Below are 14,010 nucleotides of genomic sequence, written 5' to 3'. Positions count from 1 at the left end.
GTCTCCTCACCCCCACCCCATGTCTCCTCACCCCACCCCATGTCTCCCCACACCCCACCCCACCCCATGTCACCTCACCCCCACCCCATGTCTCCCCACCCCACCCCGTGTCTCCCCACCCCCACCCCGTGTCTCCGCACCCCACCCCATGTCTCCACCCCGTCACCCCCATTACTGAAACCATCTTCACTATATATTATCACATCAGTAACCAGAAGGTTACACTTAAATTAAAACGCAACTCTGTCATCTGTTATTCAAATGCAAAAGTCTATGGACGCGGAAAGGAATATTTCACTTCCTCAGAGTTCATATGGAGGAGCATTGGGGTCATGTCCCACTTCATGGGGGCACGGGGTCGAATCAGATTGTTTCCTATGATAATCCCGATACAATCACAATTAATTCTGCAAATTTTATTAAGGCTAGCCCCAACCATCCTGCCTCCTCCCTCTTCCCCCTTATTTCTATCTCTCTTTCCTGCCTTTTCTCTCTCTCTTTCCTCCCTTTTCTCTCTCTTTCCCTCTATATTTCCGCTTTCTCGATACATGTTCTTTTTGTTTCCTTTTGTGAATCGACCACATATCGGCTATATTTTCTTCCGCACTCCTTACTTAGTCTCCCTCACTCCTTTCTCCAGTTCTCCCTCCCATCAAATTGTTCTCTTTGATCTTTCTTTCTTTCTTTCTCCCTGTTTCTCTCCCTATCTCCCACTGACTTTTTTCAATTCTCCTTATGGCCAGTCTTCCGCTCCTACGTGACCTGTTGAAAAGCACAATATCAGTAATAATTACTCTAGTACACAACTCTTTGTAGTGTTGGATATTTTTAATCAAGTTGAATTTGATCGAGGTAATATTGAGATGATTGAGATGGGACTTATCTCTGTGACATTATTCTGTCTCTGCTTGAGTCAAGCACAAGTAATTTTCACCATTAACACTTACGGCAAATTTTAGATAGTTTATGGAGTAATTGGTTTTAAAAATGTGTAATTTATTTCCTGTAATATTTTTTTAGGCGAGAAAAGGTTGCGTTTGTTAGAACTTCCACCGGTGCATAGTATAACGTGTTTAGGGCAGTGACGACAGCAGTGATTTGAACGTAAGAATGAAGTTAACTGCAGAAGGCCTATGGGCCCATACGAGGCAGCTCCTGTGTATATCCACTCAATCTCATTTATGTATATGTGTAACCTCCGCTTAAAACAATCAAGGGCTCCTACCTCTATTATGTTACGCACTAATTTGTTCCACAATTCGAGCTCAACTATGCAATGTTGAGCAACTGATTCTCTCTTTGTGAGGTTCACTGCATTCTCAACTTCGGCCCAAGATTTACGGATGAAAATATAGCCATTTTTCTGGGAACTGTTTACGAGAGGCCATGATGGTGAATACCCTTCTCCCAGCTGGGAAATTGTAACTTTACCTTTCGTCATGGTTTCGGAACTACAAAAGTCTGCTTCTACAACTACAAGATGAAGTTGGTGTCAGGTCGTCGGCTACACGTGCTCGAACGTTGCTGCTTTAAGTGCATTGTAACTCCACTACATTATAACTACATTATGGCGCTGAAAGCCGGATTGGTAAGGGGCTGGCGTGGCTAAGACCCGTGAGTACAGGTAAACACAACGAAGTCACAATAGTCTGATGTTTCTATGAGAAAATCATTGAAGGTGGAGGGGAAGGTTGGGATGAACCAGCGTTTGGGGCTATTATCCAGGACGCTGGTTCGATCCCCGTCTTGGCACAATTATGATTTTCTCATCACAGGTAAATGTTATCGTCTATAAAGAGAGAAAAAGACCTCGCGACAACTATGATATATTACTCAAGAGGAACTACTCTGCATTTTATATCACTGGACCTAATAACGTATTTTTTTACCATTACTGAGGACAACCACTTCTCTGTTTTAACATTACTGAGAACAACCACTTCTCTGTTTTAACATTACTGAGGACAACCACTTCTCTGTTTTAACATTACTGAGGACAACCACTTCTCTGTTTAACATTACTGAGGACAACCACTTCTCTGTTTTAACACTGCTGAGGACAACCACTTCTCTGTTTAACATTACTGAGGACAGCCACTTCTCTGTTTTAACACTGCTGAGGACAGCCACTTCTCTGTTTTTTAACATTACAGAAGACAATCTGAATTAGGAGTGGATATTACATTAATGTTATTGGCATTTCTTACTAAAGATAATAGTTATTTGTAACTAGCTCATCAAGATTGTAACTTGCTTAGCTAAATGAATTGTGGGGTTCAGTTCCTGAGCCCATTATGTGCCTCTGTAACCCTTTCCACAACCGTCCACAAGAGTCCACAAGATGGGTATGGGGTGCATAATATATGAACTAAACTAACTATATTCTTCCTCGCTGTTAATAACTTGGACTGGTTGGTACTGCGACGGCTTCGGTTCTTGAAGGTCGGCGTTCGATCCCCGTCCTTCGAAGTGGTTGGGCACTGTTCCTTAACTCCTACCCCATATCCCAGCTCTTTATCCAGATTTCGCTTCTAGGTGCTATGGAAGTCATTCGGACTAAGTGCTTTTTCATAATTACTTTATGTAAGCAGACCCATTTAGGGATCGCCGTGACGGCTGTCAGGATAACGACAACAAACCTGGGTTCCAGGACCTAATGGGTAGGCCTATTGCCTACATTGTGTGTGGCGCGGCAGACACTTCAGCAGCAAAATAATGATTGCGAGTCAGGAGATTTGAGACAATCTTGCGAAGATTGTCTGACTGTGGTTTAGTTAACTATTACTGTTCCACGGACTCGTGTTGAGACTCACGTACACCATGTTGCACATGGTGTGTGTATCACAGTGTTCCCTTCAGTGTATGTGGCTGTGTATGAGACACACATGTGGCTGTGTAAGAGACACACATGTGGCTGTGTAAGAGACACACATGTGGCTGTGTATGTGACATACATGTGGCTGTGTATGTGACACACATATAGCTGTGTATGATACACACATGTAGCTGTTTAACCCACTACCCAACTGGAGGGTGGATTACACTGCAGCTTACCAGTTGTCAGGTGTAGGTTCAGGTGTGGATACACGTGCTCCAAACTGTCATATATCTGGCTTGTCTGCAGCGGAGACATCCATGATTTCCTAGCTCCTGTTTCACTCCAACCTTTTCCTTTCCCTACTTGTTCTCTTGCCCCGGACAAGAGAACAAGTAGGAAATAATAAGAACATTTTCTTACCTATCTATCCCTCACTCTCACTTTCCTTACCTCTCCCATCTCCCTCCCCCCCAACTCTCCCTCTTAACACTTCTTTGTGGCCTCGTTCCTCACCCTGTCATTGAAAGTTTAATAAAGGGGATGTAACAGTATGCAAATAAACTAACTTGAGCTTCATATTCATCCAACATTTTTTTATCTCGCTAAGATGCGTCCGCCTCATTCCGGCGAGCTGCTGCTGCTGCTTCTCGACTCGCAGGAGACGCAGGAGGAATGGAAGGAAGAGCAGTCGAGAGAATAAATAAAATTAGAAGGAAGGTGATAAGAGGATTAGGATAGTGGAGAGAGGAGAGCGTGTGTCGTGGTTCATAACGAACAAGAACTAACAATAAACATAAATCAGACGGGTGTATAACAAGGACAATGATAATGATAACAAGTAAAGGGAAAAGGCAGCCGAAAGGGATGAAAGATAGGAATGGAAAAAGAAAAAGTTGCAAAAAGGACATATATTAAAAAGGAAACAAAAATAGGCACGTAAAAATACGCAATAAAAACGTTATTCCGTATATCGTAAAGTTTTTTTGGTAAAGATATGAATAAAATACAACCACGCAAGTCTCGACCCAAACACAACATACAACCACGCAAGTCTCGACCCAAACACAACATACAACCACATAAGTCTAGGCCCAAACACAACATACAACTACGTAAGTCTAGGCCCAAACACAACATACAACCACGTAAGTCTCGGCCCAAACACAACATACAACCACGCAAGTCTCGGCCCAAACACAACATACAACCACGTAAGTCTCGGCCCAAACACAACATACAACCACGTAAGTCTCGGCCCAAACACAACATACAACCACACAAGTCTCGGCCCATACACAACATACAACCACGCAAGTCTCGACCCAAACACAACATACAACCACGTAAGTCTAGGCCCAAACACAACATACAACCACGCAAGTCTCGGCCCAAACACAACATACAACCACGTAAGTCTCGGCCCAAACACAACATACAACCACGCAAGTCTCGGCCTAAACACAACATACAACCACGCAAGTCTCGGTCCAAACACAACATACAACCACGCAAGTCTCGGCCCAAACACAACATACAACCACACAAGTCTCGTCCTAAACACAACATACAACCACACAAGTCTCGGCCCAAACACAACATACAACCACGCAAGTCTCGGCCCAAATACGCCATTTACATGTACTGTGAACTTGTGGGCTATCCTCCAGGAGGACCTCTCCTCCATAAACCCTCCAGGAGGGGCCCTCCAGGGGGACCTCTCCTTCAGGAGGGGCCCTCCAGGAGGACCTCTCCTTCAGGAACCCTCCAGGAGGGGCCCTCCAGGAGGACCTCTCCTTCAGGAGCTCTCCAGGAGGGGCCTTACAGAAGGACCTGTCCTTCAGGAGCCCTCCAGGAGGGGCCTTACAGAAGGACCTCTCCTTCAGGAGCCCTCCAGGAGGGGCCCTACAGTATGACCTCTCCTTCAGGAGCCCTCCAGGAGGGGCCCTCTAGAAAGACCTCTTCTTGAGAGGGCCCTCCAGGAAGTGCCCTCCTGTAGGAGTGTCAAGAGCACGATGCAACACATAAGTGTTATCGATCGGTCCAGGCGTAAACCGCAGCTTGGAGAGAGCCTTCTCCTGTGCAACATGGAAGACTTCATCTTAGGCGTAAATAAAGAGCGAGATGGTCCCTCCAGTCACTAGACCTGGGGTGGCCATTAATAAGGAAGGGGTCTCAGGAGTACCTAACTGGTACTCAACTGAGATTTAAAACCTTCCCTGGAGCTTCACTGTGGCATCTAGCAACACTCCACGCCTTCATCCATGATGCAAGCCACAATATCCTGGGTAATAACATTTTGTTCACTTTGCTCATCGAAAATGGTATTTCCTCATGATGTCTGCAGATTGTATCTTGTATATAAGCTGTGTCTGTGCGGGTGTGCTCACCTAGTTGTTCTTGCGGGAATGAGGTCTGGCTCTTTGGTCCCGCCTCTCAACTGGTGTACAGATTCCTGAGCCTACTGGGCTCTATCATATCTACTTTTGAAATTATGTGTTGAGTCAGCCTCCACCACATCACTGCCTAATGCATTCCACCTGTTAACTACTCTGACACTGACAAAATATTTTATTACGTCCCTGTGGCTCATTTGGGAACTCAGTCTCCACCTGTGTCCCCTTGTTCACGTACCACCCGTGTTAAACAGTTTCTCTTTATCTACCCTGTCAATTCCTCTGAGAATTTTGTAGGTAGTTATCATGTCTCCCTTTACTCTTCTGTGTGTGTGTGTGTGTGTGTGTGTGTGTTTGTGTGTGTGTGTGTGTGTGTGTGTGTGTGTGTGTGTGTGTGTGTGTGTGTGTGTGTGTGTGTGTGTGTGTGTGTGTGGAGAGTGTGTGTGTGTGTGTGTGTGTGTGTGTGTGTGTGTGTGTGTGTGTATGTGTGTGTGTGTGTGTGTGTGTGTGTACTCACCTAATTGTACTCACCTAATTGTGCTTGCGGGAGTTGAGCTCTGGCTCTTTGGTCCTGCCTCTCAACCGTCAATCAACTGGTGTACAGATTCCTGAGCCTATTGGGCTCTATCATATCTACATTTGAAACTGTGTATGGAGTCAGCCTCCACCACATCACTTCCTAATGCATTCCATTTACTAACTACTCTGACACTGAAAAAGTTCTTTCTAACGTCTCTGTGGCTCATTTGGGTACTCAGCTTCCACCTGTGTCTCCTTGTTCGCGTCCCACCAGTGTTGAATAGTTCATCCTTGTTTACCCGGTCGATTCCTCTGAGGATTTTGTAGGTTGTGATCATATCCCCCCTTACTCTTCTGTCTTCCAGTGTCGTAAGGTGCATTTCCCGCAGCCTTTCCTCATAACTCATGCCTCTTAGTTCTGGGACTAGTCTAGTAGCATACCTTTGGACTTTTTCCAGCTTCGTCTTGTGCTTGACAAGGTACGGGCTCCATGCTGGGGCCGCATACTCCAGGTTTGGTCTTACATATGTGGTGTACAAGATTCTGAATGATTCCTTACACAGGTTCCTGAACGCCGTTCTGATGTTAGCCAGCCTCGCATATGCCGCAGACGTTATTCTCTTTATGTGGGCTTCAGGAGACAGGTTTGGTGTGATATCAACTCCTAGATCTTTCTCTCTGTCTGTTTCATTAAATACTTCATCTCCTATTCTGTATCCTGTGCCTGGCCTCCTGTTTCCACTGCCTAGTTTCATTACTTTGCATTTACTCGGGTTGAACTTCAACAGCCATTTGTTGGACCATTCACTCAGTCTATCCAGGTCATCTTGTAGCCTCCTACTATCATCCTCTGTTTCAATCCTCCTCACAATTTTTGCATCGTCGGCAAACATTGAGGGGAACGAATCTATACCCTCTGGGAGATCATTTACATATACCAGAAACAGTATAGGTCCAAGGACTGACCCCTGTGGGACTCCACTTGTGACGTCTCGCCAATCTGAGACCTCACTCCTCACACAGACTCGTTGTCTCCTGTTGCTTAGATACTCCACTATCCACCAGAGTACCTTCCCTCTCACTCCAGCCTGCATCTCCAACTTTCGCACTAGCCTCTTGTGTGGCACTGTATCAAAGGCTTTCTGACAATCCAAAAATATGCAGTCTGCCCACCCTTCTCTTTCTTGCCTTATTTTTGTTGCCTGGTCGTAGAATTCAAGTAACCCTGTGAGGCAGGACCTGCCATCCCTGAACCCATGTTGATTCTGTGTTACAAAGTTCCTTCGCTCCAGATGCTCCACTAGTTTTTTTCGCACAATCTTCTCCATCAGCGTGCATGGTATGCAGGTTAGGGACACTGGCCTGTAGTTCAGTGCCTCCTGTCTATCCCCTTTCTTGTATATCGGGACTACGTTAGCTGCTTTCCAAATATCTGGCAGTTCCCCTGTTGCCAGTGATTTGTTATACACACTATGTGTGTGTGTGTGTGTGTGTGTGTGTGTGTGTGTGTGTGTGTGTACTCACCTAATTGTACTCACCTAATTGTGCTTGCGGGGGTTGAGCTTTGGCTCTTTGGTCCCGCCTCTCAACCGTCAATCAACTGGTGTACAGATTCCTGAGCCTACTGGGCTCTATCATATCTACATTTGAAACTGTGTATGGAGTCAGCCTCCACCACATCACTGCCTAATGCATTCCATTTATTAACTACTCTGACACTGAAAAAATTCTTTCTAACGTCTCTGTGGCTCATCTGGGTACTAAGTTTCCACCTGTGTCCCCTTGTTCGTGTCCCACCCGTGCTGAAGAGTTTGTCTTTGTCCACCCTGTCAATTCCCCTGAGAATTTTGTAGGTGGTTATCATGTCTCCCCTTACTCTTCTGTTTTCCAGGGATGTGAGGTTCAGCTCCTTTAGCCTTTCCTCGTAGCTCAATCCTCTCAGTTCCGGGACGAGCCTGGTGGCATACCGCTGAATCTTCTCTAACTTTGTCTTGTGTTTAACTAGGTATGGGCTCCAGGCTGGAGCTGCATACTCCAGGATTGGTCTTACATAAGTGGTATACAGGGTTCTGAAAGATTCCTTACACAAGTTTCTGAAGGCAGTTCTTATGTTGGCCAGTCTAGCATATGCCGCTGATGATATTCTTTTGATGTGGGCCTCAGGAGACAGGTTCGGTGTGATATCAACCCCCAGATCCTTCTCTCTATTTGATTCTTGCAGGATTTCCCATCCCAGATGATACCTTGTGTTCAGCCTCCTGCTCCCTTCGCCTAATTTCATCACCTTACACTTTCCAGAGTTGAACTTCAGCAGCCATTTTCTAGACCATTCCTCCAGTTTATCCAGGTCATCCTGTAGTCTCTGTCTATCTTCATCCGTCTTGATTCTTCTCATAATTTTTGCATCATCAGCAAACATCGAGAGGAATGAGTCTATACCCTCTGGAAGATCGTTCACATATATTAGAAACAGGATGGGTCCAAGTACTGAGCCCTGTGGGACTCCGCTGGTGACATCTCGCCACTCTGATGTCCCCCCTCACCGTTACTCGCTGTTTCCTGTTGCTTAAGTACTCCCTTATCCACTGGAGCACCTTCCCTTTTACTCCTGCCTGTTGCTCCAACTTTTTTAACAGCCTTTTATGGGGTACTGTGTCAAAGGCTTTTTGGCAATCCAGGAAAAAGCAGTCGGCCCACCCTTCTCTTTCCTGCCTAATTTTCGTTGCCTGGTCATAAAATTCTATTAAACCTGTGAGGCACGATTTACCATCTCTGAACCCATGTTGGTGGTGCGTTACAAAGTTATTTCCCTCCAGATGCTCTACGAGCCTTTTCCTCACGATCTTCTCCAGCACCTTGCATGGTATACAAGTTAAGGAAACTGGCCTGTAATTCAGTGCCTCTTGCCTGTCACCCTTTTTGTATATTGGGACCACGTTAGCTGTCTTCCAACTTTCTGGTAAGTCTCCTGTTTCCAGTGACCTGTTATACACCATAGAGAGTGGCACACTTAGTGCTTCTGCACCTTCCTTTAGTATCCATGGTGAGATTCTATCAGGCCCAACAGCCTTTGTCACATCTAGCTCCAGCAGACACCTTTTGACCTCATCACTGGTGAGGTCAAATTCCTCCAAGGTTGCCTTGGTTTGCCGCCTCCTCATTTAGTGCAGGGGCTTCTCCTTGTTCTATTGTGAAGACCTCCTGGAATCTCTTGTTGAGTTCTTCACACACCTCCTTGTCATTCTCTGTGTATCTGTTTTCTCCCCTTTCCGCAGCTTCATCACTTGTTCCTTCACTGCTGTTTTCCTCCTGATATGGCTGTGGAGCAGCTTTGTTTGGGTCTTGGCTTTACTCGCGATGTCATTTTCAAACTGTCTCTCTGCTTCCCTCCTCACTCTGATGTACTCATTTCTGGCCCTCTGGTATCTCTCCCTGCTCTCTGGTGTTCTGTTATTTTTGTAGTTTTCTCCATGTTCTTTTACTCAGTTGTTTCGCTACCTTACATTCCTGGTTGAACCATGGGTTTTTCTGTTGTTTTTCGTTTTTTCTCCTTTTGGACGGGGATAAACCTGTCTGCAGCTTCTTGGCACTTTTGGGTGACAATATCCATCATGACCTGCACATTCTTGTCTCTAAGTTCTGTTACCCATGGTCATTCCCCTGAGGAAGTTCCTCATCTCGTCATATTTTCCTCTTCGGTAATTCAGTCTTTTCCCCTCCACTCCCATCCTTGGATAGGTTATCCCTACCTCCACCAAGTACTCAAAGGTCAGTACACTGTGGTCACTCATTCCTATGGGGGCTTCAACTTTGACTTCCCTTATTTCTGACTCATTCAGGGTGAATATTAAGTCGAGTCTAGCTGGTTCATCATTGCCTCTCATTCTTGTGGGTTCCTTGACATGCTGGCTCAGAAAATTCCTTGTTGCCACTTCCAGAGTTTAGCTCGCCACGTATCTGCACCACCATGTGGGTCCCCATTCTCCCAGTCTATCTTTCCATGGTTGAAATCACCCATGATTAAGTCTTGAGCCATTCCTGCTGGCAACTGCAGCTGCTCTCTCTATTATATTAATGGTTGCCATGTTGTTCCTATCAACTCCTGTCTAGGTTCTTCTGTCATTTAGGGGAGGGTTGTAAATGACTGTCACTATTATCTTAGGTCCACCCATTGTTATAGTTCCTTTTATGTAATCTCTGAATCCGTCACAGCCCGGAATTTCCATCTCATCAAAACTCCAGTCCTTCCTTATCAGCAGGGCCACTCCTCCACCTCCCTCTTCTCTTCCCTCTCTTTCCTTACTATATAGTAGTCCTTTGGAAACACAGCATCTGTTATGACTCCTGACAATTTTGTTTCCGTTAGTCCTATTACATCAGGGTTTTCTTCTTGCACCCTTTCTGCCAGTTCACTTACTTTATTGGTAATCCCATCAATGTTTGAGTACATTACCTTGAAGCTCACTTTCTTATATCCAATTTCACCCACACTCCCTACAAGTGTAGGAGGTTGTTCTATGGTCATTGCTACTTGGGTAGGCTCCGCCTCCTGTGAGGTAGTTTCCAGGGGTTTCAGGGGGGAGGTGTAGTGGGGGGTGGAGGGCTTAGGTCTTCCTCAGGCCTGCTTGGGGCAGGAAGAAGTCCTGGGGGTGAGGGAGCAGGGATTGCTTGGGGAGAGGGCACGCCCTCCTGCGGTGTAGTTGACAGGGGTTTTGGAGGGAGGTGGAGTGGGGGATAGAAGGCTTTGGTCTTGCTCAGGCCTGCTTGGGCAGGGAGAAGACCAGGGGCTGGGAAAGCAGGGGCTACTTGGGGTAAGGGGAGGGGGAGGATTTGGATTCCTGATGGGCATTATGCAGGGGCAAGGAAGGGTTTGTGCTGGGGGGTAGGGAGGGCCCTATTGGGTGGTGGACTGGGGTGTTGCATTCCCCCCTGGGGTTCCTGGGTTGCTGATTGGGGTTCCCCACTCCCCTCTGGGATTGCTGGGTTGGAGGCTGAGGTTCCATGGCTCTCTTCCCTCTCCTTGCGCCTTTTCCTTGCATCTGCTGCCCTTACTATCTCGTCTCTGGTCATGTCCCTCTGAACATATACCTCTTTGTAGTTCCTTGCATACCTCAGTTTGCTCTTCCTTACTAGAATTTCCTCTTTGATGTCCTCGCTCTTGAATACTACCTTGATCAATTTTTTTTTCTCTCTGTTGTACTGGCCAATCCGGAAAAACTGTTCTATGTCTCGTTCAGCCCCTTCCATTCCTATCTTCTTTAATATCCTGCCACTGCAGCTTTGTCTTTAGTCCTCGTTTCCTCCCTTGTGGAGCCCTCTTGTTCCTCGACACCTACCACTACTACAGCTCTTTTCCTTTCCATTAGCTGGCTTGTGCTTTCTAGCTGCCTCCTGTGAGGTTACTGCTTTCATTACAACTTCCTTGCTGTGGACATTGCTCCTGGCTCTTGAGCATTTCAGCAAAGGTTGGGCCAATTGTAAGGGGTCCCTGCCATAGCTACATCTCCTGGCACCTGGGGGTTGGTCCCCTGGGCCAGAGTCTGATGAGGGCCTGTTTTTAGGCTTTTTATCTCCTCTTGTGCTGCACTTAGTTCTATCTACAGCTTACATATAGTTTCCCTGAGGTCCTTCAATTCCCCACTGACTTCCTTCCAAGCCTTAGCAATCATCTCCATGAATGACTCGTACAGTCCCTCTCCTCCAGCTTCATTCTGTTGTCTTACCATCCCGCTTGACCGTGTGTGTGTGTGTGTGTGTGTGTGTGTGTGTGTGTGTGTGTGTGGTGTGTGTGTGTGTGTGTGTGTGTGTGTGTGGGTGTGTGTGTGTGTGTGTGTGTGTGTGTGTGTGTCTGTATGTGCGTGTGTGTGTGGTGTGTCCGTGTGTGTCTTTGTGTGCGTGCGTGTGCGTGTGTGTGTGTGTGTGTGTGTGTGTGTGTGTGTGTGTGTGTGTGGGTGTGTGATGTGTGTGTCTGTATGTGCGTGTGTGTGTGTCCGTGTGTGTCTTTGTGTGCGAAGTGTGTGCGTGTGTGTGTGTGCGTGCGTGTGTGTGCGTGTGTGTTGCGTGTGTGTGCGTGCGTGTGTGTGCGTGTGTGTGTGCGTGTGTGCGCGCGCGCGTGTGTGTGTGTGTGTGTGTGTGTGTGTGTGTGTGTGTGTGTGTGTTGAGTGCGGGGGTGTTTGTGTATAGGGGGAGGGGTAGGGGGGTGTGTATGTGTGTGTGTGTGTGTTGTGTGTGTGTGTGTGTGTGTGTGTGTGTGTGTGTGTGTGTGTGTGTGTGTGTGTGTGTGTGTGTGTGTGTGTGTGTTGTGTGTGTGTGTGTGTGTGTGTGTGTGTTCACCTATTTTGATTCATCTATTTGTGCCTGCAGGTGGGAGCTGTTAGATCTTGAACCCCTTCCTTTCTAACCGTCGGTTTTCTAATGCTCTAAATTCTCGACCAATGTTATCTATCCTATCTATTGTTTATTACACTTTCACACACACATTGCCAGGAGGCACCCCCCCCCCCCCAACAACAATTGTGTTACTCTTTAAACTGTGAACAGATGCAAGGAAACACTACCTAATGGTTTGTGTCCCAGCCGGGGATTTGAATCCGGTTCCGTCGACTGCAAGTCGTGGACAACCACCACTGCGCCATGGAGCCCTGTGTGTGGTTGTCCATACGTGATGACACAGTCACTTAGATATGTGATGACACAGACACCTCACACATGACATTATCAACCATCTACCACGCCTGGCACTGTTTCTGAGAGTGCCACTCAGCTCTAGCCCTCGGCAGGTTAACCAAGCAGCTTTACTAAAATCTCCAAGCTGAACACACCGCCGGTGGAGGACCGCCAAGTTCGCTGCTTATATTTTCAATATCCAATCCACTTTGAATGCATTACTCTTATTTTCCGCACCCGTAGTGCCAGGGTATCACGGGAGTTTTTCCGGTAAGGTAAGTGTTGATCTGGGCATAGCTGAAGAGAGATTGGCAAGAGGGAGGGGAGAGAGTAGGAAGAGAGAGGGAGGGATGGGAAAGGAGAGGGAGAGGAGGAGAGAGAGAAGAGAGAGAGAGAGAGGAAGGGTGGGGAGAGAGAGAGGGACAGGGGGGGGGGGAAGTTAAAAACATAATCAATTAGTCAGATGTTCATGAAGTTGAAACAGAGGGAATGGGAGTCGAGCGCCCTCGCTGACCAGAAAGATGAGACAAGAAGCATGTGGCAGTCTTGAGAAATATAGTTAAGATAGGCTTGTTTACGTCGCTTTCCCAGCGAGGTATCTGTATGACATGGAGACCTCTCTTGAACTAAATTTTTAAATATTTCCCTGGAGTAAGAAAAATTGAAATACAGAATTTTTTGTTATATTAGACAAGAATAAATGTGACCTCTTAAAGTATGGAAATGTGATATATAGCGATTCTTTAGCAAGAAAGATTGCGTTGCAACCTCTCTTTAGTAAGAAATGGTGAGACGGTGCCTTCCTTCGCCAGCGATGAATAAGAAGCGGATCCCTGGGATGAGTAAGGATGAGAAGGGATCTCCCTTGAGACGAGAAACGAGAGAGAGATGCTCGCTTGTAATAACGAGACAAAAGAGGTCTCGTGAGAGGGGGTGAAGGGAAGGCGAGACAGCCCAGAGGTCTCGTGGGAGGGGATGAAGGAAGGGGGGGGGGGAGGAAACGGAGGAGCCCACAGCCTCCCGGGTCTTGTGTGTGTGATATCCTGCTGCTCTGATCATCTTAGCTATCTATGGAAAGAGGGTAAGATACTCTCTCGTTTGAGAGAGTGCGAGCAGTCAGGGAAGTGTTTGAGAAAGTGTGAGCAGTCGGTGAAGTGTTTGAGAGAGTGCGAGCAGTCGGGAAGTGTTTGAGAGAGTGTGAGCAGTCGGAGAAGTGTTTGAGAAAGTGTGAGCAGTCGCGGAAGTGTTTGAGAGAGTGAGAGCAGTCGGGGAAGTGTTTGAGAGAGTGAGAGGACTCGGGGAAGTGTTTGAGAGAGTGAGAGCACTCGGGGAAGTGTTTGAGAGAGTGAGAGCACTCGAGGAAGTGTTTGAGAGAGTGAGAACACTCGGGGAAGTGTTTGAGAGAGTGAGAGCACTCGGGGAAGTGTTTGAGAGAGTGAGAGCACTCGGGGAAGTGTTTGAGAGAGTGAGAACACTCGGGGAAGTTTTTGAGAGAGTGAGAGCACTCGGGGAAGTGTTTGAGAGAGTGAGAACACTCGGGGAAGTGTTTGAGAGAGTGAGAACACTCGGGGAAGTGTTTGAGAAAGTGAGAGCACTCGGGGAAGTGTTGAGAGA

At 46.9% G+C, this 14,010-nt stretch overlaps 1 protein-coding gene across 1 annotated transcript in view; it reads right to left on the bottom strand.

Moving 5' to 3' along the window:
• Window positions 1–1,923: 1,923 nt before the first annotated feature.
• The window catches only part of LOC138351750 (putative golgin subfamily A member 6-like protein 19), a 417,660-nt gene continuing 405,573 nt past the window's right edge, over window positions 1,924–14,010 (bottom strand). Inside the window, exons 6-7 of the mRNA XM_069303778.1 lie at window positions 4,775–4,893; window positions 1,924–2,161 (exon numbers count right to left, since the gene is read on the bottom strand). Coding sequence (XP_069159879.1) covers window positions 1,924–2,161; window positions 4,775–4,893 — 357 coding nt within the window. The remainder of the gene's footprint in view (window positions 2,162–4,774; window positions 4,894–14,010) is intronic.

The sequence above is a fragment of the Procambarus clarkii genome, chromosome 50, assembly GCF_040958095.1.
Source record: "Procambarus clarkii isolate CNS0578487 chromosome 50, FALCON_Pclarkii_2.0, whole genome shotgun sequence".
NCBI classification, from domain to species: domain Eukaryota; kingdom Metazoa; phylum Arthropoda; class Malacostraca; order Decapoda; family Cambaridae; genus Procambarus; species Procambarus clarkii.
Note: the sequence above shows the minus strand (reverse complement) of the source record. Positions and strands in the feature narration are given on the sequence as shown.